The sequence below is a fragment of the Amphiura filiformis genome, chromosome 3 (genome assembly GCF_039555335.1).
Source record: "Amphiura filiformis chromosome 3, Afil_fr2py, whole genome shotgun sequence".
NCBI classification, from domain to species: Eukaryota; Metazoa; Echinodermata; class Ophiuroidea; order Amphilepidida; family Amphiuridae; genus Amphiura; species Amphiura filiformis.
Genome location: NC_092630.1, coordinates 3,185,667 through 3,210,299, shown reverse-complemented (window position 1 = coordinate 3,210,299; position 24,633 = coordinate 3,185,667). Strand labels below are relative to the sequence as shown.

Genomic DNA, 24,633 nt, shown 5'->3' with positions numbered 1-24,633 from the left:
TGTTGTGGATCCTAGTGATACGCTTCAAATATCATTAGTGTATTTTATTGTATTCAAAATTTTAGACAGGATTGATTCTGAGTCGTAACTCATCACCCATCCATCAGAGGTAACAATCATTGCAAACCACCCAAACCCGTTTTTATTTCCGTTCCAAATGAAGGAGGCCATCCACATACACCCGTAGCATTTCAAACAGACACAAACCACACCCCAAAGGCATGCACACAACTATAATATGAAGAGAACCTTTATCATGCATTATGAGACTTTCTCTCTGACTATATGTGACAATGCACAAAATAAATTGTATAGTTTTGAGATTAAATATCACGAATAGATCCATATAGTTGTCACAAATGTGATGAAAGTGCCTCGTGGGGGTGATATTTGTACGATAGATTCAATTCGTACAAGCTTTGGATAGGTTTTATGAGGTTTAACCTTATTTTAAGACGACTGTCCACTATTATATTGTGAGGTGATTTCAAAACATTTTGACGAATTGTACTTGTCATTTCGTCTCGTCTGCTTTGTTTTTCAATTTGATAAGTGATATATGTGATCATTTATCCTAATGGTTTGTGCTGTTTCTTTAGGTGTAATTATTACAGTAACAATAAACGTAAGGTGTCTACGAGAACACTCACTCATTTTTGAAATCATGGCATTGACATTTAAAGCTTACATATATCGATAGGGCTGTAGTATTTATTCAAAAAAGGTCTGACAAACTACTAAAGCATTAAGGAAACGGTAATATGGAAGTGCTATTGTGTCCGGTTCTTTTATGCTAGTGGGAAGATTTTCGCTCTAATAATAGAACAATTACTATTTACGAGTAAATTGTGGTTATTTATATGCTCACCATATGTATAAGTTCATGTGTAACTTTCGAGTGATGCGCGCTTTCCTTGCTCCGGACTTCCACACACAAATATTGTCCGAAACTTCTTGAAGACTGTTCCTGCAATATTCGAGAGCTGTCACGCACACACACCCTACACATCACACACCATCACGTCCTCTCTCTAATACATACACACCCCGCACCCACCCCACACACCCCCACACCACACCACATTCCCTATACTTCCACACAACCCCGTCACATACCCTACGTCGTGTAAATAAATACTTGCATGAAAATAACGTGCCAATGCAATTTGTATGCAAACTGCAGACTAACGTAGACTTTCCATGCTCCGGACTTCCGCACAAAAATATTGTTAGAAATTTGTTGCTCAATTTGACTGAACCAAAACAACAAAACAAAAGCTAAACTAAAATAGAACGAAATATTAAAAAGCCAAACTAAATTAGAACGAAATATTTCGAAATACTGTTCTTAAGCTTCGCATAGCAAAACTAAGTAAAGTTTCAGCCAACGTAAGACCTTTTTAGTTATACTGGCCTTGCTCACCTGTGCGTTTCATCCAACTCGCGTCCCGGCTCATCACCAGAATATGGATAACTATAACCATAGCAACATATTTAGGTAAATACAAGACGATAAATCAAATCACTTTGGAATCTATACACTAAGCACCCTTGAAGTTTATCCAAGGCCCATTTTGTAAATTGAATGGGTAAAATTTTACAGTAAACGTTTTCCTGAGTGAATAGTGTGACGCCAACCAAATTAGTTTTGCACTTTTAAGAGGTAAAGTTATGGAAAGAAAACGATTTTGTATAAAATTATGGAAGAAATGATTCTGTATACGGGAAATGTCCAAGTATTGTTGTAGCTCATTGACACAAGAAAATTTATGTCGTCTTCTTAAATTTATGTTGTCATTCAAATATCTATATCTATGCATCTATCATCAACTAGTCGCACTACAAGCATCCATGCGGTATTCGAAAAGGAACTCAGGAGGATATATATATGGACTTGTTGATATCTTGACTGGATTTTGAAACAAAACAAAACAATCAACAAACGAAAAACGAATGTAAGCATGATAAGATAACGTAATTTTATTAGTGCATGTTAATTTAATACAAATGATTTGATGTTTAATAAAATGAAAAATAAAATTGCACAATTTCAATTTTCAATTCGAATAACGCGCTAATTACAAGCTATAGTTATGCATATTATGATCATTTAATTGTTGATGTCGATTGTCAAGTTGATCCACAAAAATCCTACAGCTTCAGAAAGAATAATTCTGAGTTTGAACCAAAATAATTGCAACGCGATTTATTTGATCTGCAAAGAGCAACGAAACTCATTGTTATATGGTTTTTTGTAATTGTTTATTTTGTTTTATAAATGGTTTAGCCAATTTTATCATTTGGTCATGTAAGGCCTCCTCCTTTCAAATGCCTATCTTATGTACATGTAGCCGTGTAATCTGCGTGCAGGTTTGGTGATAAGCGCAATGACTCTCTACCGTTCACCATTGCTGAAGGCATACAAAAGTCATTAATTAACAGAAACAAGTCCATAGACAGACTCAAGACTGTTGTACACAACTTTGAATTTGACTGAACATTTAAAGATGGGTCTGCTAAATAAGGCGCAGAAGATCAGAAATATACCCCTTGGCCGCGGATTGGTAAATTCCCTCGCTATAAGTTCTCGCCTCCCATGGTCAATTTGCCGCGGCCCTAGGTGTCCGTTTGCAGGGCATAGACATACAACTATAGCCAAGAATCTTTTAATGAAGCAGTGCGCGCGCGAGGGGAAAACATCTCCAGTAATCAAGGAACGTAAAATCTAAAAGCCTCCCATTTCCCTTCCGCCGTTCACCGGTACTTTAATGTGTTATAATGCCTACTGTGTGCGGAACCAATCTTTTAAAAGTGACGAAGCGATTTCACGATGACTTGTGACAGTTTTCTACCGAATTAGATGTGTTACATGCAAACCAAGCCGTATACAGACACAGAATTATGTTCCACATTGTAAGAAAATGTCTAATTGGGCCCAACTTTGTCGTTTGTTATGAAGTATAAAAGTAGATAGAATGTTTCTCGCTTTCATTTGGTAGTCTATAAGTTAATTATCCACATCTGAATCAAATTTCGAGGAATTACTCTGCCAATATCGCACCGAAGTATATGTCGCATATTTCTATTATTTTCGGGTAGATATCCATGCATGTTCACCGAAAGTTTAATGCAATGTACTATTTCTTAGTGTGCATTACACGATTTAAAGTTGCTTGTTATATATTTCATTGTATTTTAGGAGTTGTTTTTATACTGTTATAGTGGAAGCTCCAACTGGATACTTGCAGGTCTTGATGCAGGGACTTCCAACGATTTCCAACGATCACAAGTCCGCTTGCTCCACTTTTACCAATGCCATTTTGACCCCATTACTAAAAAGCATTGAAGAAAACAGCAACCGCGTCTTTAATACTTGAAACATTCTATTGGTATAAAAATGCATGTGGCCTTATACATGGTTGATAATACTTCATTGATGAATGCTATAGGCCTACCTAATATACACAAAATAATGTCAAAACAGTTACAAGTCATTTTTGCCCAAGTTGTGTACGTCCCTCCGTATCTCAATTTTTAACTTTTCTATTAAAAATCAACGTTTTTGTAACGCAGTTTATGTGCTTCACTATTTCTATAGTCAATATTTCAGTAGATCTTGCGGTTCTTGGCTTCGCTTCGGAACAAAAGTGTTACAAGTGTCCTATAATAACCAACAAATGACCTAAGGTTAGGGTTAGGGTTAGGAATTAGGGTTAGGGTTAGTGTTAGGGTAATGGTTATGGTTAGGATAGGATTAGGGTTAGGGTTAGGGTTAGGATTAGAGTTGGGATTTGTTTGGTATTCTCTTACATGAGGGATACACCAAAAAATTGCACGTCAGCCATTTTTAAGATATCTGCTCAAAAATGCTGGCTTCGAATTATCCGACGTTTCATCGCACAGTTTAGGACTTCAAAATACTACCGTATATAATGTCCTCTTACCGATTTCAATTAACATTTTAACCACGTTTCTGCAATAACAATATTACAAAATCATTAATTTTCTTAATCGCAGCTGCTTATGTGAGCTTCTGATACTAACACATATAATCCACCTCTAAACGCATTCCCATCATTAATTTTGCTCTATCTATGTACGCACCGTGGTAGTCCTTTTCAAGTTCAATTTAATGTGCACACGTTGCTATGGTAATTGAGCATTTTACAGATAAACTCGTCCAGAAATCACGCTTAATAATGACCTATTTTATCCATGTAGCAAAGCAAGGAGATTAGTATCATAATGGTCGTAATGGCGCTAGTGTCACCTCAAACAAAGGCAGTGTCAAACCTATTGCCTGTACGAATCAATCTATTGTGATCGCTACTAAGACAATTGCTCTCTAACCCTAATGGTGCTGGTGCCTTAAAATATACCATTATAAAGAACAAAGGGAGAAAGTGGCGTGGAAAATTTATTGTGGTCTATTTTATCAATACAAGCCTATTGTTTAAATTGTTTCTTAATTTTGTATTTCGTAAATGGATGCAAGCATGTCGAAAAGCACGTACACAGACTGGATGTCCTAACATTGACCCCTTTTTCATGTTTTTTTCTATTTGATTGACTCGAATGTAGGCGGTACTGTTATGTAATTAATTCGCATATATTGCATGTGTCTAAAACTATAATTGCGTATTTTTTATTTACTTGAAGCACTTGTCTTTACAAAACATCCAGTTTTCCTTTCAGTCATTTATACGTTGCCATAAGGTTAAACGTAGATAATTTGTGGACATAAAAACTTAACCACAACATAACATTGCGGATTATATGAGTATCTCTTCAACTCACCAGCAAAGAAAAACAATCCTGAAATTGATTCTAAAGCCTTCCAACATTATTGTATATACCCAGCATTATTATCTGTGTATGGAGGGTGGAGAATCGGAGATGAACGAAAATAACCCGAAGGAAGGGGAGAAGATGTGTTTTAGTGACTTTAATGGCTTGGAGCTATGGTGCTTTGTTAAAAGATCTCACTATCACGCCACTTAAGTGATATATCTCGGAGAATTAATAGTGCAATACTCGAATACATATGATGCTTGATGCGGCCAACTAGCCGTGAATCATACTTATCAGCGTGCCTTAGTTATAAAGACATCAGTTTTGGGTATACAACTTCAACACCATTCAACACCCTGCTTTAAGGTAATACACTATTTTAAAGTGTTGCGATTTGGTAGTTCACAACATATTTCGAATGGTAATGAGCTTTGGCAAAAATTGCATTGCTCATTTCCTTGCGAGCGTGTAGAAGAATTCAAATATCACAGAAATAATTTTGTAGGTCCTGTGGTTCTTGAGTTATGTTGTAAAGAGGGCTGAAACAACAACACTTTTGTAAAATGTACATAACTCATTAACAACAATAAATTAAGCACGTTTTCAAATTATATAATTTGTAGAATGCACTTTTGCAAAACATCAAGGTGTTATTTGTCAATAATTTATTGATCTAGAGAATGAAAATCGCTTTTTTTGGTTGCTTCGACCAACAACACCTCGTCTACCCTTAACAATCATTTTCTTCATACAAACATGCACAAATACGTGTGCGCACACACTAGATATCAGTCATTTTATGATATCGGCAGAGAAAAATACAATTTTGAAACACTTTACTGAATCTCGTACGGGCCATTTTTATTTTTGTACACATACCCCACCCCACCGCACCTACACCCCACACCCCAACAAATAATTCTTAAAATAAAATGATTGAAATAAGACCCACATTCCTATACGGGCCCTCTTTTACTAAATTAAGTTAAAGAAAAGAATACCGGTTCGTCCAGAACACGGAACCAAACGTTGCTCATCCTTAAAAGATTGTCCGAAGTAGAAACGTTAATTAATTAACTTTAATTCTGTATATAGGTCAGACTCATTATATCCTTCCACTGCCATTTGTCAGTATTCATGTCCTGTTAATACGCTAAATAAGGATATTTAGGACAAATAGTCATCCTTTTAATGCATTATTGTATGGGCGGAGCCATAGGCGGAGAGCCATACTTTAATTTTGTTTTGCAATATTTGTTCGCACGTTTAAGGGTTTATCTAGCCACTGTATAGATTGAAAGTTGCAGGGTATATAGTATGTAATCGAATGAAGAAGTAGATAGATTTTCTATAATAATATGTGTTCAGGAGAGGAGATATTTAACAAAAACAAAAACACCCAAGTCCGTCAAATGCACGAATAAGAATACGTGTATAGTATAGGCCTATCCACCATTGGGGAATTGCCGCAGCTGATTAGAGTCGTTCATTTCGTGCGGTACATGATTAGAGTCGTTCATTTCGTACGGTAAATAGCGGGCAATGGGTGTATTTTTTGTTTGCTTTTGTGTTGCTTTTTGGAAACACTCACGCCCGCTATAAAGTAGTTAATTTGTTTGCACAGACCTAGTCTCCTACACAGCCAATTTGTGTCGGGCGATCCGAACAAACATCGTGATAGCCACATACAGTCTGGCCCGAGGCACAGACTATCAAGTGTTTGTTTACCAGTGACCTTCAAATAAAATCGATACTGTAGTACAAACATGCTATATACAGGGTGTCCCTGAAAGAACTGTTTCGTCAGAAACTTAATTGTTTGGGTATTTTAACGCCACAACTAAACAAAACTAAATACTTTTTGAATTTTGACAAAAAGACGAAATATTAAGATTAGAAATTTAATAACGTGGCATAATCACTGCGCATCATAATTTTTACTTCATTTACTGTATAAAACACATCTTTTGACTCATGACCCCAGATTTTTTTTCTTTTTTGAGAAACAAAAATCCTTCCAAACTACATAGAGCCAAAAATTTACAAGATTAATTTTTTTATTTTGGCATAACAATTCAGGGAATTTTGTTTTTGTTTGTTAACGTTTGTTTTAACTCAGGCACACCCTTTCCAACGAAAATAAAAACTTTAATCTCAACATTTAATTTTGAGCATGGAGAAAGGAAATCATAATTTCCCTCCCGTTTCTCCCCATTTTCCCCTTCTGTTTTTCCTCTCTTTTTTTTTCATTTTGCTTTTCACCTTTCCACGTTTTTTCTTCTCAGACAACCCTTGTTTACCAAAAGTAATAAATTTTATTTAATTTATGACGACACAGCATTCTGTCATCACTGTCTAGCCCCGCTCCAAAGGTCTGACCTGGTTGTTAAACCGGCGCAGGCCAGATGTCAGAACTGCAAATCAAATGCAGCAAGGTAGAGGTTGTAATATCGTGCACATAGCTACCTATACCTTGCTGTGTATAGTGAACAGAGCACGTGTATTTTGCTCACTGGCAATTGATACAAACAGAAGGTATCAATAAATGGGACAGTATGAATGGATCGTTTTCGAAGTTTATGTTGTGATGAAGTTTGGCAGTCAACATGTGCGATGATGCCGAGTATTAGGGGACAAACCAAAAGATCAATGACGTCCTATAAACGAAACTAGTTTCGTTTAGGGGTGAGGGGGTAAAAATACTCGATTACGTTTGTACAAAACCATCGGTCTGAAGAATGTGTCATTATTATTATTATGTCAAAATTTTCAACATTTCATTATTACGTTTCTGGCAGGGAGGGAGGGGTCGGCTGAGAAATGAAACTAGTTACGTTTATAGGACGTCATCGATCTTTTGGTTTGTTCCCTTATAGGGTCTACAGGGGTTTTAACAACATGGTGTATCGCCTAAACTTGGCCAGTTGTATTTGTAGAGCTGAATAGATTTCGGGGTCATCCAAGGTCACCCAGGGTTCATCTGAGGTCAAATGACTAAAAACTGTCATAATGGCACGAAACTTGGTGGGTATAGTCAACACTAAGAGTAAAATTTTTGGAAGGTCATTTCGGGGTCATCCGAGGTCACCCAGGGGCATTTGAGGACAAATTATTAAAAACTGTTATATGGGCTCGAAACTTGGTGGGTATAGTCAACATTTAGATTCAAATTATTGGAAGGTCATTTCGGTGTCATCCGAGGTCACCCAGGGGTCATCTGATGTCAAATTACTAAAAACTGACATAACAGCATGAAATTTGGTGAGTACAGTCAAAATTAAGAGTCAAATGTTTGGAAGGTCATTTTGGGGGTAATCCAAGGTCACTTAGGGGTCATCTGAGGTCAAATGACTAACATCTGTCGTATGGGCATGAAACTTGGTGGGTACAGTCAATATTGCTAGGAAACTGTCTATACATACAAACTGAACTTCCACCACACGGCTCGGGTTGTTTTGGTCAAGCAATACCAACACCTGTTGTGAACTCGACACCACGAGGGGATATCCCATATCCCAACCCGTGCTCTGGGCATCTTGTAAAACATAAACATTACACAGCCGTGCGGCCTATTACATTTCCATATTATTTCCTTCTTTAATCACCCCACACTCCCCATCCACCATCCAGGCTTCGCCCATACAGGGTTCTGAAAAGAAACTCACATCTAAACACAACCACTACCATACCATCACCCAACAACCTTACACACCAACCGCGTAGCCTATGCCGAAAACCGCGCAACCCGAGAACCGCTCTAGTTACTATCTAATTTGTCGCCCTATTTGAAGTACGGGTTTACGGGTCAGATAATGCAAAGCAAAGGCGATCCGGATAGTGGAAAGCGCACCTTGCTTTCGGGTCTTGCTATCAGTCATTTTAATAGATACTCCTGACCTTATTTTATTTAAAGTGCAGTAAATCACCCACATGCTTGTCTAAAATCATGTTTGCGTGTTTCATTCTTTCTTTGAATTGTGTATTTATTTATTTAAAAAGCTCTTAGTGGATTTGGGGAATCTTCTAAAATCAATTATATGTTCCTGGATGTGGCAAATACACGATGTGATAATTACAAGCGTGAAATTACACAATGCACCGTGTACGTTTCGCTGTAAAGTGAGCATCCAGCACGTAATGGAGTCCATCAATTGGATTTTACTTTGTTCCCCAACAACAACGACTTCTTAACAAAACTTTGTGACACACTACTACGAAGACCAATGGCATGTTTCATTATATTTGATTTGTTCCCACCGCGGCACGCGAGCAAAAGAAAAAAGTTGTTTTACCATTATTAAACGGATTAAACTTTGTTGCAAGCGGCAAAGGACCAAAATCTCAACTCAAAGTGTTAATATTGGTCTATTTTCCCGCTCACAATACAAATCAAACGTATATAACCATTGTAAGACGTGTATGTATATCCTTTTATCGTGTGTACCTGTCTCATTGAGCAAATATGTCAATTTAGTGACTTTCTTACAAGAGTCGTATCCTAATACAAGGTTTCTTATTGAGCCAAAAGGCAACACATGCTAACAATGGTACATGTCAGTATAATAGGAAGTGTGATGCATCTAATATAGCGGAGTCAAGCGATTGTGTTTGATTTCTTGATCCGTTAATTATATTCACAAATTGTGGTGCCGAATCACGTCCATGCATTGTATTGTCATGTAACGAAAAACGTCAGCACTTCCTTCATTGGGCTTCCAGTTGAAATCCACTCTACTTCTGTGGAAGATTTTGGAAATATCTTCCACAGAGGGAGTATGAATTTCAAATGGAATGAACACATTAGCAGCTCCATTTGAATCTCATACATCCTCTGAGAAAGTTTCAACCTGAATCTTCCACTGAGGGAGGGTGAGTTTCAAATGGAGCTGTGTTCATTCAAATTGAAATTCGTACTCCCCCTGTGGTAGATATTTCCAAAATCTTCCACAGGTGGAGTGTGGATTTTAAATAGAACAGTCCATTACACGGATCCCAATTTGTTTCTGGCTATATGTTCATTCATGATTTGCAATTCTTACCCGATCGACATTAAAAGCTATGAACTGAAATGTTTTAGGTTTTCAGTTGTAAAGAATTACATGTTTTCGGGATTCGATTTACACCGAACGTAAAAATCCTTAAAATGGCATGGTAAGCGCGAATTTTCTTATGTTATTTCCAGTGTTTTTATTATTATTACAAAACTACAGCAGTAACAACAGCAATAACAACAACAAGAACAACAACAAAACACCGATAACAATGATGACAGAATTACGTGAAAAGTTACAGTATATAATATTATATATGCAAAGTATAGTTTCCAACTACACTTGGTGATTGACAACAATTAAGTTTAGCCACGTGTCTGTTGTTATGAACATATATGACACTTTTTTCTGGGTTTTTTTCACGATGTTTAAGCACACCACACCCATTAAGCATCCAATAAGCAACAGTTGATATGTGGTTAGAACGCATGCATGCATTCAACTGGTGTTTCACGTGGATATTACTAAAATTACTTGTGAGCGAATTTCATAGAAATATTTTGATGTGTTTCCTTCGCTCGTTCGATAATTTTATTGATCATTTGACTAAAGCACAAAATTTCTAATTATTCTGGGGACGGATTGATAACGATTTTTTAAACGTATATAGAGACTTAAACGACTACACGTTCTGGCCCATGTATATAGATCGTTTTCAATCACAACCCCAGTGCTATTGTGTAATGTAAACCAAAGAATATGAGGGAAAGATTCAAAATTGATATTGACATCATCATCAATATAGACTTTAAATAAGCTATCATAGGTTTGACATTGAACAAAAGCTGTTTTTTAGTAACTTAGTAACTTAACGGAGTTTTAAACGCTTTGCAATGGTGATCAATAAAGTAGTGATGCGTCGAAATTAGAAAGCAGGAAATAATATCACTGAAATTTGACAATTAAAGGACGGGCGCCATAATGATAACTTATTTGTATTTTTATGCAATTTTCATATAATATAAGGATGTAATTTTGGTTTAACGGTGGTTAAAACAAATTATGATTTTATTTATAATGGATCTAGTGGGCGGTAACGTGATGTTGCATAGACGAGTGCCAATTATAAGCAATAATGGAAGTTATATGAAAATAGTGGAATTCTCGCCGTTGAGGCTTATAAAATCTTCTAATGAAGGTTGCTTAATTCGTAAATTAATGCCTTGAAACAAAGGAGTACTAGGTCGTGTTGTAAACAATTTATTGCAAGTATAAACACGAATTTGCACCTATATTCCAATATAATTTTCATCGTGAAAGTGTTGGTGTAAAAATCGTCATTTGAAGTAAAATGCACCATTGTTATTTGCTGAAATAACTGAGTCGCTTATGTATTCCATGATGCTTGCTTATACTTTATATGCTAAATTTAATATGGATGTAATTAGGTATAATTAAGATATTTCATTAATGGCTTTTATATAATCAAAATATATTGCTAAAATTGAAGGTTCAAACAGAAATGCAATAAAGGCATGCATACAAAAACAAAAGTTATTACTCTTTTAGAATGAAATATGTTCAGACATTCAGAATCGGGACATGCAGGACAACAGAGACGTGGACGTGCATGGTTGGTCTCTAGAAACATGAACCCCTTTATACGATCTGTAAAAGTCCTTTTGATTCAAGTTGTAGAAATTAGAAGAAATTATTTCTTTTACGCAAAAAATTGCTCCAGATAAAGTATTTTCAAATATTCAAAGGTTTGCGTGCAGGTCCTGAATGATCAGCATTCAAGTATGAAGTTCTGGACTGTTTCGGAGCATTCTGTCACTAGTGCACTTTACTTAGAATTAAAGGCCCATTCAGTGATCCCAGCGAAAGTGTAACGACAAAATTAAATTTTGTGTATAATTGCTATAAAGGTAAAAAGATAAGTCATTAGAATTATCTAGAGGTATTTTTGAAATGAAACATTTAGCAAAAGACGAGGAAACAAGCTAAAACAGCAGTATTGACAAAGTTAAATAATATGATGGCTAATTTTTCTACTTAAGTAAAGAAATTACAGATTCATGTCAATTGTCTTATTTTGTCTTTAACGATTTTACGATCCTCCGAATGAGCAAATTACCGAATATGTTCAAAATAGGATATAGGGATTAAAAGAGTGCTTGTATTGCGCAGCACTTACAGCTAGACTGAAGTAACCCATCCCTACAATTTCTTCATGCGTTCATTTTGAATACAGCCACAAGTTGTCGTCCAACAAAAATGGTAATGCAAATTATGAAGTATACAATGTAGCTGAACCTAATATGATATTAAGTTGACTTGTCATATTTGACTTTGATAAACACACATCAAGCCTGTCATTCGCTATTGATTTCCTTTTATTCCATTCTAATGTTTCCTAGATTCTACAAATCTCAGCCTCATAAAAACTGATCCGTTGACAAAGCTGACTTTCCTGGACGTGCCCAACACAAAAAACCCACCGTGCTTAATTTCACTGCTCATAATTGGTGTAATTATCCGCCTACATCAATCAACTAGACGTAGCACTTGCATTACAACTCGGCTATTATAAGCATGCATGTAAATTTTGATTTCGTCTCCTTTGTCTTATTTTGTCTGTCTTATAGGCATGTCTATGTATAGAAGTGATGAAGCAGGCATGCTTGGTAGCTGTATCGAGTTGAGCGAGGAACTAGGGAAATATATTTGTAACTTCCTGAGAACATGACGGGTGACGGGTACCGGGTTCAGGTATTGTTCACTCACGATCAGTATAATTTATATTGAAAAAAAAAAATCAGTTTGCGCGAAATTGAAAAAAAAGTGGTGCACATGCAGTTCAGACCAATTTGACAAAATGGGTGAATATTTGTACAAAATTAATCCACAATGTGGGTTACATGTTCTGTTACATCTGTATTATGTTTGTAATTTCGGGGTCTACCGTCAGTCCGAAACACCGTCAATCCGAACCATCGTCAGTCCGAAAATCTAATTGAAGTTAGGGTTCTAAAGTGTTAGGGTTAGGGTTAGGGCTAGGGTTAGGGTTAGGGTTAGGGTTAGGGTTAGGGTTAGGGTTAGGGTTATAGGGTTGACGCCTTTTTCAATTAGATTTTCGGACTGACGGGGGTTCGGATTGACGGTGTTTCGGACTGACGAGGTGTAGTAAAATCATACTTTAATTAAATATTCTCGCTCCCCTCTCTCCAATCCTCTCCCTCTCTCTATAATAAAATATATGGGGTCATATCATATACTATGTAAATGCGTATAACATATATAAGTCTATATTATAAAATATATATATAGTGGCATACTTTAATTAATTTAAGCAGTATATAATACAAATTGATGGCATAATTAAAGTCGAACCCTTTCAAAATAGTTTAGATCGTCATTTCTTTTCAAAACCATTCATGCACAACCTCATTTCATAATCTAGAATAACGAGACATTTTCCATTTCAAATATACCAGTCCATGAAGACTATTTTCTGCTCATTTTCATTATATCAGGTTCATTTTCTTATCACAACAGCGACACGTGTACTGGTATAATGTACAATCAATTAAAAGATTAACTCCAAAGCGAACTACACACGCATGTAAATACCCGAGTAAAACGCGTTGACAAAAGCAAGCTCGTCATGGCAAACCACACGGCGTTAATCAAGCCGAAAAATATCAACAAGTGCCGTCGACGCTCTATTAACTTCAAATTGGCCACGGCGTTTAAACTTGAGTTCTTCAAATAACAGCAACAGAAAAATTATTCAGAAAAAGGTCTTTTTGTTTGCATGGTTATATACGTCAGCTTATTAGTGTTTTCTTGGCAGGATAAAATGAAAATTTGAGCAGTTGTTGTATTAGATGTTATGAATAGGAGAAAGTCAACGCCGAAATGTTTGCATATTTCACGGATCAACCTAACGCGGTGTTTTCGTTACTGCTTGACTTGGATTCCTTTTATTCTTAATTATTGAGATAATTCTAAGAACAAATTGTTTTTACAGACTCAGATCAATAATGACTACCGACTTTTTATAAAATTAATATTGAAATCACAATGCCAAAGTTATGTACTTTAAAAGTTATAGAAAAATCTCAATCCATAATGTAATGACCATCCACTCCCTCCTCTCTGCTATCGTTCACTATACTTTTTTCTCTGTCTCGTTCTCTCAGCGTCTTTCCACGTCTGTGTCTGTCTCTCACTACCTGTCCCTTCTGTGCTTCCCCCTTTGGCTAATTCTCTCAACTACTCTGTGCACTTACTTTCCTCTCAGAGGGAGAAAAGTATTTAATTAGATTTAAGTCTTATTTGAAGAAATTTAATTGGTTACTGACATCATAATAAACTGTTTATATGCAAAACATGCAATAATGAAACACTACTTTTTAAAGAGCCATGTAACTTGTAAGAAACAAACATATTTGAGTGAAATTGCACTCTGAGAGAGTACATTAAAAAGATATTTCACTCTTTTTAGAGTGAATTGTATATTTACGCAATCTTTGAGAGTGATTTACTCCAAAGAGACGCATGGCTCTTCGCAGTGTTTTTTTGTTCACTCCTTTATACATTAGAGAATCCATCGAATATTTTAAGGTTGGTCTGAACCCTGGAATTATGGAAACTTTCGGGCCTCATAACTGCTAAAGTGTTGGTGTAAAGTATATAAAAGTATACATATTTAGAATGGCAAAGACTTGATAAGTTCATCTGTGATGTCAAATTTGGGCCAAAATGCTCATTTTTGGCCCAAAATCCCAAAAAACGGTTTTTGGCCCACTTTTTTTTTCAGTGCAACGTAAAAAAAATTCTTGGGCAAAATTTTTTTATTAATTTTTAAAAAGTAGACAAAAATATCTAGGGACCATTTTTTTATTGTTTTGAATTTTGACCAACTTCACCAAAAATATTTGAAATTTGGGCGAAAATTGGGCTTTTTTATGATTTTTTTGAAAATTCAGCATTTTTTGACCATTTTTGGTGCAAATTTCTTGAAGTTGGTCGAAATTCAAAAAATGAAAAAACGGTTCCTAGATATTTTTGTCTAGTTTTTAAAATTAATAAAAAAATTTGGCCTAAGAACTTTTTTTTTTTTTTACGTTGCACGAAAAAAAAGTGAGATTTTGGGCCAAAATGAGCATTTTGGCCAAAATTTGACCTCACAGATGAACTTATCAAGTCTTTGCCATATGTATACTTTTATATACTTTATAGAACAACAATTTAGCAGTTATGAGGCCCGAAAGTTTCCATAATTCCAGGGTTCGGACCAACCTTAATACAGTGTAAAGATAATGTCAGTAATGTCAGTGACCAATTCAATTTCTTCAAATCTGATTTTGTTTTTCTCAAACATTTCATTTGATGAAAACTATGACTTTACACTGTTTTCTAGTTTTAATGTCATGAACATGATGAATAGTATCTCAACCGGTATGTTGTTGGTGGTCAGTGACTGTCAAATGTACATGGCCATCAAAAAAACCATATCAAAAATTGGCCACGCAGTTTATACAAAATAACAAAAAGACCACGTTGACCACAACTTCGAAGATGCCTGACCATGACTGATGAGAGGTTTCGTCTGCCATGTCTGTGGGCACATTAACACGTGCATTGTACTTCTTATAAAACACCCAATGCGGTACCATTTTGGAAGAAATAATGAAGTTGGCCATTAGCAAAAAAAGTTTAACAACGCAATGCTACGACGGGTGTAAGTTGCTGTGGTAAGTGAAGTGGCCTGGTATGCACTGTGATTTTTTACCGTCCGGCCATTAGACTTGTCTTCAATTGAAAGACCAAGAAAGACAGTCATTTGCATTGCCTGATAGCACAATAAGACACTGGTGAAGCCGATTTTAGATGTCTTGCGTACAGACTTGACTTTGTGTCTTATACGGGGACGAGTCTATAAAGGCTGGCTTCACAGGAAATGTCTTAGATTTGTGTTCTCAAGAAAGACATGTGGCTCATTAAAATGGATCCACATTGGTAGGGCTATAGCCTGCTGGCTAAGAAAGCCTGACCACTAGCCAAGCTTCGAGAAATCGGACCTAGAGTATCTTAATGTCTCATAAGACGATAGGATATTCTATAAAAATTCCGCGGAGCAAGTTCTTACTTAAGCCATTAAGTCACTCATCTAGAATATTTCTTGGAACACCACTTATCACCGACACTATTAAATGTAAAAGACAAGCATCTGAAAACATTTTTTTACGTACGTTGGCAACTGCGTTCAATAGCTTTCTTACATTAATTTAATCTAATAGAATTAGCGATTATATGAAAAATGGACTTAGGCTACATTATTATACAAACTTCCAATCCAGAATACTACCGGTAGTATAGCCTATACATAACAATAAATTACAATGCATTATAGAAGTTTACTGATTGTTGTCCTTGCTATTGTAACAGTTGTTTTTGTTGATGTTGCCGTCGGCGTTGGTATAGCACTGATTGCTATTTGCTGCTATCCACTGCTGATAACATGCATATTTGCTATCTACTGAAGATAGCACTGATTGCTATTTGCTGCTATCCACTGCTGATAACATGCATATTTGCTATCTACTGAAGATAGCACTGATTGCTATTTGCTGCTGATAACATGCATATTTGCGATCTACTGAAGATAGCACTGATTGCTATTTGCTGATATCTACTACTGCTAACATACTTCTACCTATTGCTGATAACATGCACTGCTATCATTCTTTTACAGTACTTACTGCTATCTACTCCTGATAGCATTAATTGCTATCTACTGCAATTCAATTTTTAAATAGCTTTTCAACTTGTTTGTTGTTATTGAAGAATTAGTTTGAATACGTTTGAAAAAACAAAACAATGGCGGATTATGTTGTCGATGTCATCTACATGATCTGCTGAAGCCAACTATATACATTGTATAGTTGAATTTGACACAGCAAAACATGGTAAAACAACAAATTAGTTTAACTCTACATATAGACTCCCTTTTCGAACTCGAAGATGTCATGCATGTACATGACGATGCGATGTGCATCAGAATTTGAACTTCTCGTTTACGTTCTTGATAATACATATACATGGCAAATGGTGTAACATTCATATGCATATGGCCAAACCTATATGCTACTGGTCAGGTTATTCCTGCGATAATCTTGATAAAAATAAATCATAATTTTGCGAAATGTAAACGATGTCCGCTTGGAAAATATTAATGGCCTCCTGAAAAATGTAATAGGTAACACGCAATGTCACAAAGAATCAATGCTGCCGTGAAATGATGGTAAAAAATGCGCCTTAAGTCAAGACGAAATCAATGCACTTAGCATGTTAAAACATTTGAGTAAGCTATATTAGGATCTGAAATCATATTATTTAGAGAATAGTCATTAGATCATATATCATGATTTATATTATTCTGTCTGTAATGCGTCCTGTATTTTAACACATAAGCAGATAAGTTAGTATTTGAAATGGCATAATTATTAGCCATTAGAAAAGTGGTGGTAGCTTGATTTTATCATGCTATGTAATTCAGCATTCGCGATTTTGAGGACAACTCTTCAATAATAGCCAGGGCAGAGTGTAAGAATAAACAGGTGCTACCCTGATCGGAACCGACCGCGAGAGCTATGCATCTGACCCAAAATGGAGTAATGACGAGAGTGGGTTATTGTATTTTCCTCTCATGATTGTACCCGTGACCTCTATAGCATGTACCACAGAAGAAAACGAAAAACCTATAACAATGTATGATGTACCACATTCTTTTTGCTTTCAGTAAATTAAGTCACTATCGGAATCTCGAGCATGAGATCCACGATTGAAATAATCGTTAAAATTCTCCCTATATAACTAGCATGAAAGTTCATCTGTTTTGGTAAACTTCATAGTTTAAACTCATGATCTCAACACAAAATTAAGACGTACCTCACATTTTCGGTCACAACTTTGACCTTCATGTTATTCTCCCTAATAATTCAACGTATACTTAGTAGTCCAACAGCCATGATATAATAAAGCATTACATATGAGTATTTGTTGTTCCATGTATATAATCAATTCGAATCTTTGAGACCAATATGATCACAATCAATCAATCATATGCGTTAATTGTGAAAGAGGAGTTTTCTTGAAAATGTGTACCACTGGTTTGTAACTTGAAAGATAAAAAATGATCCAAAAAAACCTCCTTCAAAGACAAATTACATTTGATTTCAAGCAGTGTGTATAGTGCACCGTATATTTGATTTGCAAGTTGTCAGTGAATTCTTGGCTATCTCCTTCAGCTCCGCTGGTGATATCTGATGGGTTTCTCGCGGTCGTATGGTTGGCTCGGTCGGTCGCTCTGCATTAGGCATGTACTTAACAGCTGATGCTTACAGGGAAATATATCCGTTTCAATTGTACCCAAATAATGTGATTTTCAAATATCATTAAGACAACTATTTGGTTAGGGCAACTATTGAGGATGCCATCAGTAGATAGAGAGAAAGGAAGTCTTTGATTTTAACATAAACTTTATATAAACTGATATGGAATCGCCGGGTGAATTCATTTGGAGATACTTGTAAGTGGTTTACAGAATGTAAAACAAGCGTGACAAGCAAAAAAGTCTTTTTCAAAGCTATTTGTCCCGTAAAGTGATGATGAGTTAATAGCTATAGCGTTGAAGGAGAGGGGGGGGGTAATAATATTTACGGTGGTATATGCTGTTCACCGTGCCTATTTCTACCCGCTTTACATAGCTAAAACAAATAACCTATAACACAGCCAAATAAAGCAAAACAAAGCAACAAAGCAAGGTAAAACAAACATCATTAAAAAAAAAAACCGGCAACATCAACAACATCAACCAAAACAACTTCTGTAATTAAATGCATTGTTATGTATTGTTATGTATACTGGTATTCTGGATTGGAAGTATTTGGCTATTCCATTTAAAATCCACACTATCCCTGTGGAATATTTGGAAATATCTTCCACAGGGGAGTATGAATTTCAAATGGAATGAACACATTCATGACATTAGGCGGCTAATTCATACCCCCTCTGAGAAAGATTCAACCTGAATCTTCCACAGATGAAGTTTCAAATAAGAGCTGCCTAATGTGCTCATTCCATTTGAAATTCGTACTCCCCCTGTGGAAGGTATTCCCAAAATCTTCCACAGGGGTAGTGTGGATTTTAAATGGAATAGCCCATAATAGGAGGAAACAACCCTATGTCTTGCAACCCCTTCCCCCAGTGCACCCATGCACCGATTTATGACACCATGCCTGCAGTAAGTATATCAACTAATATAGACTTTCCTTGCACCGGACTTCCTTGCAAAAATTATGAATCTATAGGCTACCGACATAATTAATATGCAAGAGTTTATGCAACACATATACAGCACATACCCACACCAATACACCCCTATACACCTCCATAGCTCCATCCACAAACACACACCACCCCCACATTTTGTTAATCAATGCAGACTTTCCTGGTACTGGATCTCCACGTAAAAAATGCTTTGAATATATTGACATACGGTTACATGCAAGGTTTATATGTAACACCACCCACACCACACTGCACACACACCCCATCAGCCACATGACCCACACACCCACCCCAGCCGATGAGTGATGTTCGTAAAAGTATTATGCATCATTTATACATGTACATTGATGGATTATTATGGTCGGTTCGTTGGGTCCCTGATCATTCGTATAAACTTTTGACAATTTTCGGTGTTCAATTGTCTGTAAGATTTAGAGAGTGTGCTAATGGGCTCGTTTTAAATGTACCATAAACATTGAAGCACCATGAAGAGAAATGTATTTCTATACTCAATGTCAAGCACGTCGCAATAAGTTTATCTATAATTACTTTTGTTGCCCACCTTATTTTGTCATTGACCAAATTTCTAATTTTCGAGGCTTTACAAAATATGATTTTAATGGACACATCACAAATGCTATTAATATGCTTTCATCAGATTATCAAAATAAAATAAATTAAAAAATCTAGAGGTTATTTGTATTTAAACTTTCATCTGCTTAAATAACATCCATAATTATCTGATTATTCATTGCCCTTGTTTTGGACGGGTTTCAGAATTCAGAAGTTTGTATTCCAATAAGAACTTGAGTTAAAATATTACCTAATCTTCGTAAGTATGATAAATGTATAAAGTATTGAATTTTATTAAAAAATACTTTTCCTCGTCACATACTAGTAATTTGTATTCCAGTTACATGATACATTTCATTTGATAAGTTTATTACGGACAAAAATATTACTATTGGATATCTATAAGTTCACAACTTGCAATGTATGAAAATTGTATAAGTCAGAACAAAATGGTTAAAAAAAAGTGCGAAAGTCTTGGTGTAGATTTCATTGTTATTGGTGAATTTATTGTGATTGTTAACGTTGATAAGAAAATTCTATAATACACGCCTCAAACTTCAGCTCGTGCTTGCACGTGCGACCCCTTTAAATCCGCTCAGCGATGCCTTAGGGCCCGTATACAACGCGGAGGATATACCTTAAGATACTGTCGGCATTACTCTTGCCTTAAAAAACACTCTCTTAAGCTATATCCGTTTTGTAGATTTCTTGATGTTTAAGCGCCGGATCACCGAATAACACTTAAATGGCATAATAGAATCGCACGACAGCATGAATGACTTTACAAATGATGATTTAAATGATTTTAAAAATCTGCATTATTAGCGCAAATAGTAGGTATTAATAAAGCTTAACCGGGTATTCATTGCATTGTCTTTAAAATAAAAATTATTAGAGGAATTATTCAGCTATGTAGGTCGTGTTCTTTAATTGACAGTTTTTTAGAAAGATTTTATTCAAATAGGATAGATTCAGACACATGCATATCAAACCGATATTAATGACTTAAGTTGATGTATAAAGACGCACAATGAGCGGTATAGTAATGGAGGAAAGTGCCGAGGAACTTCTATGACCGGCGGGAAATCAACACAAAACTGTTTAAAAATAACATTTATTTCAAAACTTTTGAATCGAATGTTTAAGCCAAAGGAAACATTTTCAACAAAAAGTTTGAGAAGTACATTGATACTTATGTTGCTTATAGTCCTGAAATTATTTATACCGTTGCTTGCATTATGCCGCGCTGTCACGGAGAATGGTATTTTAAGTTAAGAAAGTTCAAGAAACGCAAATACCCCTTTACACATTTCATATATAGGCCTAGCCCATAATAAGTTTTAGATGACATCATTTAAATTTCTTAAGCAGGAATGATTTGGTTTTAATTAAACGGGGAAATTTACAGCAAGCGGTGCAAATGTAAATTTTATTCTGAGATATGTCAAAAGAGGAACAAACATTATAACCATATTTAGGCCTACTGTGTCCGGGTATGCATTTGTAGGAGTGTTCACGCAAAAACAATGCGAATCACCCCACCTCCACTGTCCATATAATATCCATAATGTTAAGTGCCAACCACGGCTTCCAGCATTCCTCGGTTGGGCTGTGTGTTATCAACCCAAATTATCGGTAATATTGTCCTGGATTGGAGTGAGTGTATTATACTGTATAGGAATTATTCCGATGCTTTTTGTATAGTCTACCGATGACTCGACTCAGTTTTATGTCCTCTGAACACACCGTAGTCCTCGGAAAGAATGTTCCTAATATTTTGAAGTCTCCTGGTTCTCAAAAGTAATGTAGACTTTCCTTGCGCCGGACTTCCGCCATGCAAAACTATATCGTCATGAATGCATACCGGCATAATGATGGAACACTAACACTTGGCACACGCGACGGCACTCAAACACTACCTACACACCCACCACCCACCACCACCACCCCACCATACATACCCTCACACTCCACCTAAGACAACGACCTAAGACACTCAGCATAGAAACGCTAATCTATACCGGGGTAGCTCTTGTATGGTATAACATTTGCTCTACATATCTATCATACGACTATCGTTTGTGAGATACAATATCAAGATCAAAGTACGTTTCTACAAGTTCATTAATTTGCCAAAAGTAATATAATAATAAAAAGGTCTTACCTTGAAAAAATATTTTAGTTCTAAAATAGGAAATGACGAGGCGAAAAACGGTTTGACTGTCGAGTTTCCGATGTAGCGTAGCCTTATCAATAGGTAGTAAATTTTCCAGGGCTTTAATCTGCTCACGAAGTTTGTCGCGATACCGCTTCGATTTGAAACTGTAGAAAGAAAAAAATGTTTAGCATGAATTGTAAATAATTTTGACGAAAGTGTTTCCGAGTTTGATAACTGTTCAGAGTTTGAGTTGAGATGATTTCGACGAGCCTTTACTTTACATTTCTCTAAGGAGAACAGATGAACCAATTTGTGATACAACTGCAACACGACATGCTATCGACCAAGTTAGCAGGTACAGGTGTAAGTTTAAGTTCATAATGAGCTATAATTATTCAAAATGCGCAGGTAAAGCATCATTAAGATCATTAAGACGTTAGTTAATTAAGCACTTTTAAATAATGATTAAACATTGTTGATTTTTCAAATGAACGATTAGAACACACAGCACAAATCGTGTATATGCATGGCATGTGTAACGCAAAGTCATTACATGACCATTAATGACGACCAACCATTCACATACAAATTAACGACATAAAAACAAAACAAAATAATAGTTTTGACTGACTTTTCCATGTCATTATGCCTGAAACAAGAACATGGTATATGATGACATGACAGGGTAACGTTGGAGCATGAAAGTAGGCTGCTGAAGTAAAAATATTTCCAATCTGGCGTAATTAAGTTTAATTACGTAAACCATCGGCCACCAGTCGTAAAAATACGCTTATGGGCGCACAAAATGGCCAACAGTCCAATTAGCGCAAAAACTTACCTGAACTCGAAGCGTTTTACGTAGCGAAGTACGTCTACAAACGGTATGGGGAGATGGTAACACAAAAATGAATGAGATCAACATAAAGGTAGCTAGAAAAATGTGTGAAATACGAGAGATCTGAAGGTAAGACGACGTGGGTAATGAGTAAAACGAACTGGTGGTCTTGCTAAGCCGTGGGAGAAGTTTGAGCTCGTGTCAGTCCCTATGATTAGATCTCATGGATTCGTGTGGCTTCGACGAGTAAAGTTTCTGCACGCCCCATTTAAATGCGTTTATTCGCGTGTACACAAGCACTCGAGGGAATACAACGCACAAGTCATAAGGGGGAATTAGTGTTAGTTTACAAATAATAGATTAGTAAGGGGTTAAAGTAATTTTCTACTAAGTCATCCAAAACACGAACTTCTTGTCTTTATATGAAGAGCTCAGATGCAAAAGGGCTTACGTCCACCCCTGGCCGAAATTGAGTTATTGGTATAACGTTATAGTGTGGGTAAAAATACACATTTTGGTGGTTGTTTGACCTTCGTACCATCTTCCCTTCCGGAGATATGGTATATTTTCCCTTCGGGAAATCTTCGGGAATTTCCGGAAATCTGAACTTAAAATGAATATAACATTTGAGAAAAATAGTTTTATCTTAATGTTTTGATGTTTTATAGCAGCCCTGAATGTTCTTTAACTTTTAAAACCAAAAAGAACTGTTTTTGGGTCACTATGTTTGAGAAAATTAATTTTAATTAACAAAATGTGTTTCTTCGAAAATACTCAAAAAACGGCCGAAAATGGCATTTTGGCGAATTTAATTAAAAATTCATAATTAAAAAAGTAAATGAGGTATTTCAATTTTTCTTTTTGATTTGGAAAGCATTAGTCAAGTTGCATAACATAGTGCAACAAAATGGGCTCAAATGTGATTGCAAAGGTGGTTTATAGAAAACAGCTAAATTAATTGTGCTGCAAAAGGGCTTACATCCACAAAAGTCGAAATATAAAAGAAATAATAAAATAAATAGAAATGCTTGAAAATTGTACCAAACCTATTCTTTTAGTTTCTATTTACCAACACTTTATCCAAAACCAAAATGAACCAAATCGAACAAGTAATAATTGCACAATTAAAAAAAGCTGTTTTTCTCAAAAAGTCAAAAAGTGGATGTAAGCCCTTTTGCAACTCAGCTCTTCATATAATGATGTACACATTATAACACGTTACCGTGACAGCGAACTATTTCTATCTTACCTAGGGTCGATTTTGGATGAACTGCCTGGACGCGGCATTGCTGGTGCGGAATTAGAGTTGTTAGTACTCCCGTTTTGCCTTGGTTGCATCGGTCTTGAGTACGGAGACATACGTGCCAATCCATGTCCAAAATCACGTTGGCTCATCATCATTGTGTTAACCAAAAATAAAATACTCCAAATTGTCACCAAAAATATCAATTTGTATCTTTGTGTGTGTATCGTCCTTACTTGTTAGTGCTCTGTCGAGAGATCTTTAAAGTTATATTTATTTACGGCCTTAGAGACTTGCGCTGTCATTTACGAAGTGCATTTCAAGTTAGCGTTGAATTTTTGACCAATAGAAATTCGTGGTCAGTGTTCAACCGACACGAGTGGCGCTCCACCGCGCCAACGATGTACGAAATCCTTGGTTGGGTTAATCATTGTCATCAGAAAAAAAAAATCCAGCATCAGTGCAGCGCAACTACTCCAACAATCCGGTTGTACGGGTGAATCACTCTACCAAGTGAAGCTGGTTGGATTCAGCATTGTACTCAGTCGGTAATAATATTCGAATTAATCCGAGTGAGACAATGAACATAAGCTAATCACGCCAACTACACTTTACTCGCTAATTCACTGAGCAGTATATAACGTTATTGCTCATTACACTTTAAATCTTATGAGCCTCAAGG

The 24,633-nt window shown here is 36.1% G+C and overlaps 1 protein-coding gene across 1 annotated transcript in view; it reads right to left on the bottom strand.

Moving 5' to 3' along the window:
* The window catches only part of LOC140147877 (uncharacterized), a 60,507-nt gene extending 36,199 nt beyond the window's left edge, over positions 1-24,308 (bottom strand). Inside the window, 2 exon segments of the mRNA XM_072169654.1 lie at positions 21,880-22,037; positions 23,958-24,308. Coding sequence (XP_072025755.1) covers positions 21,880-22,037; positions 23,958-24,109 — 310 coding nt within the window. The 5' untranslated portion in view covers positions 24,110-24,308.
* Positions 24,309-24,633: the final 325 nt, after the last annotated feature.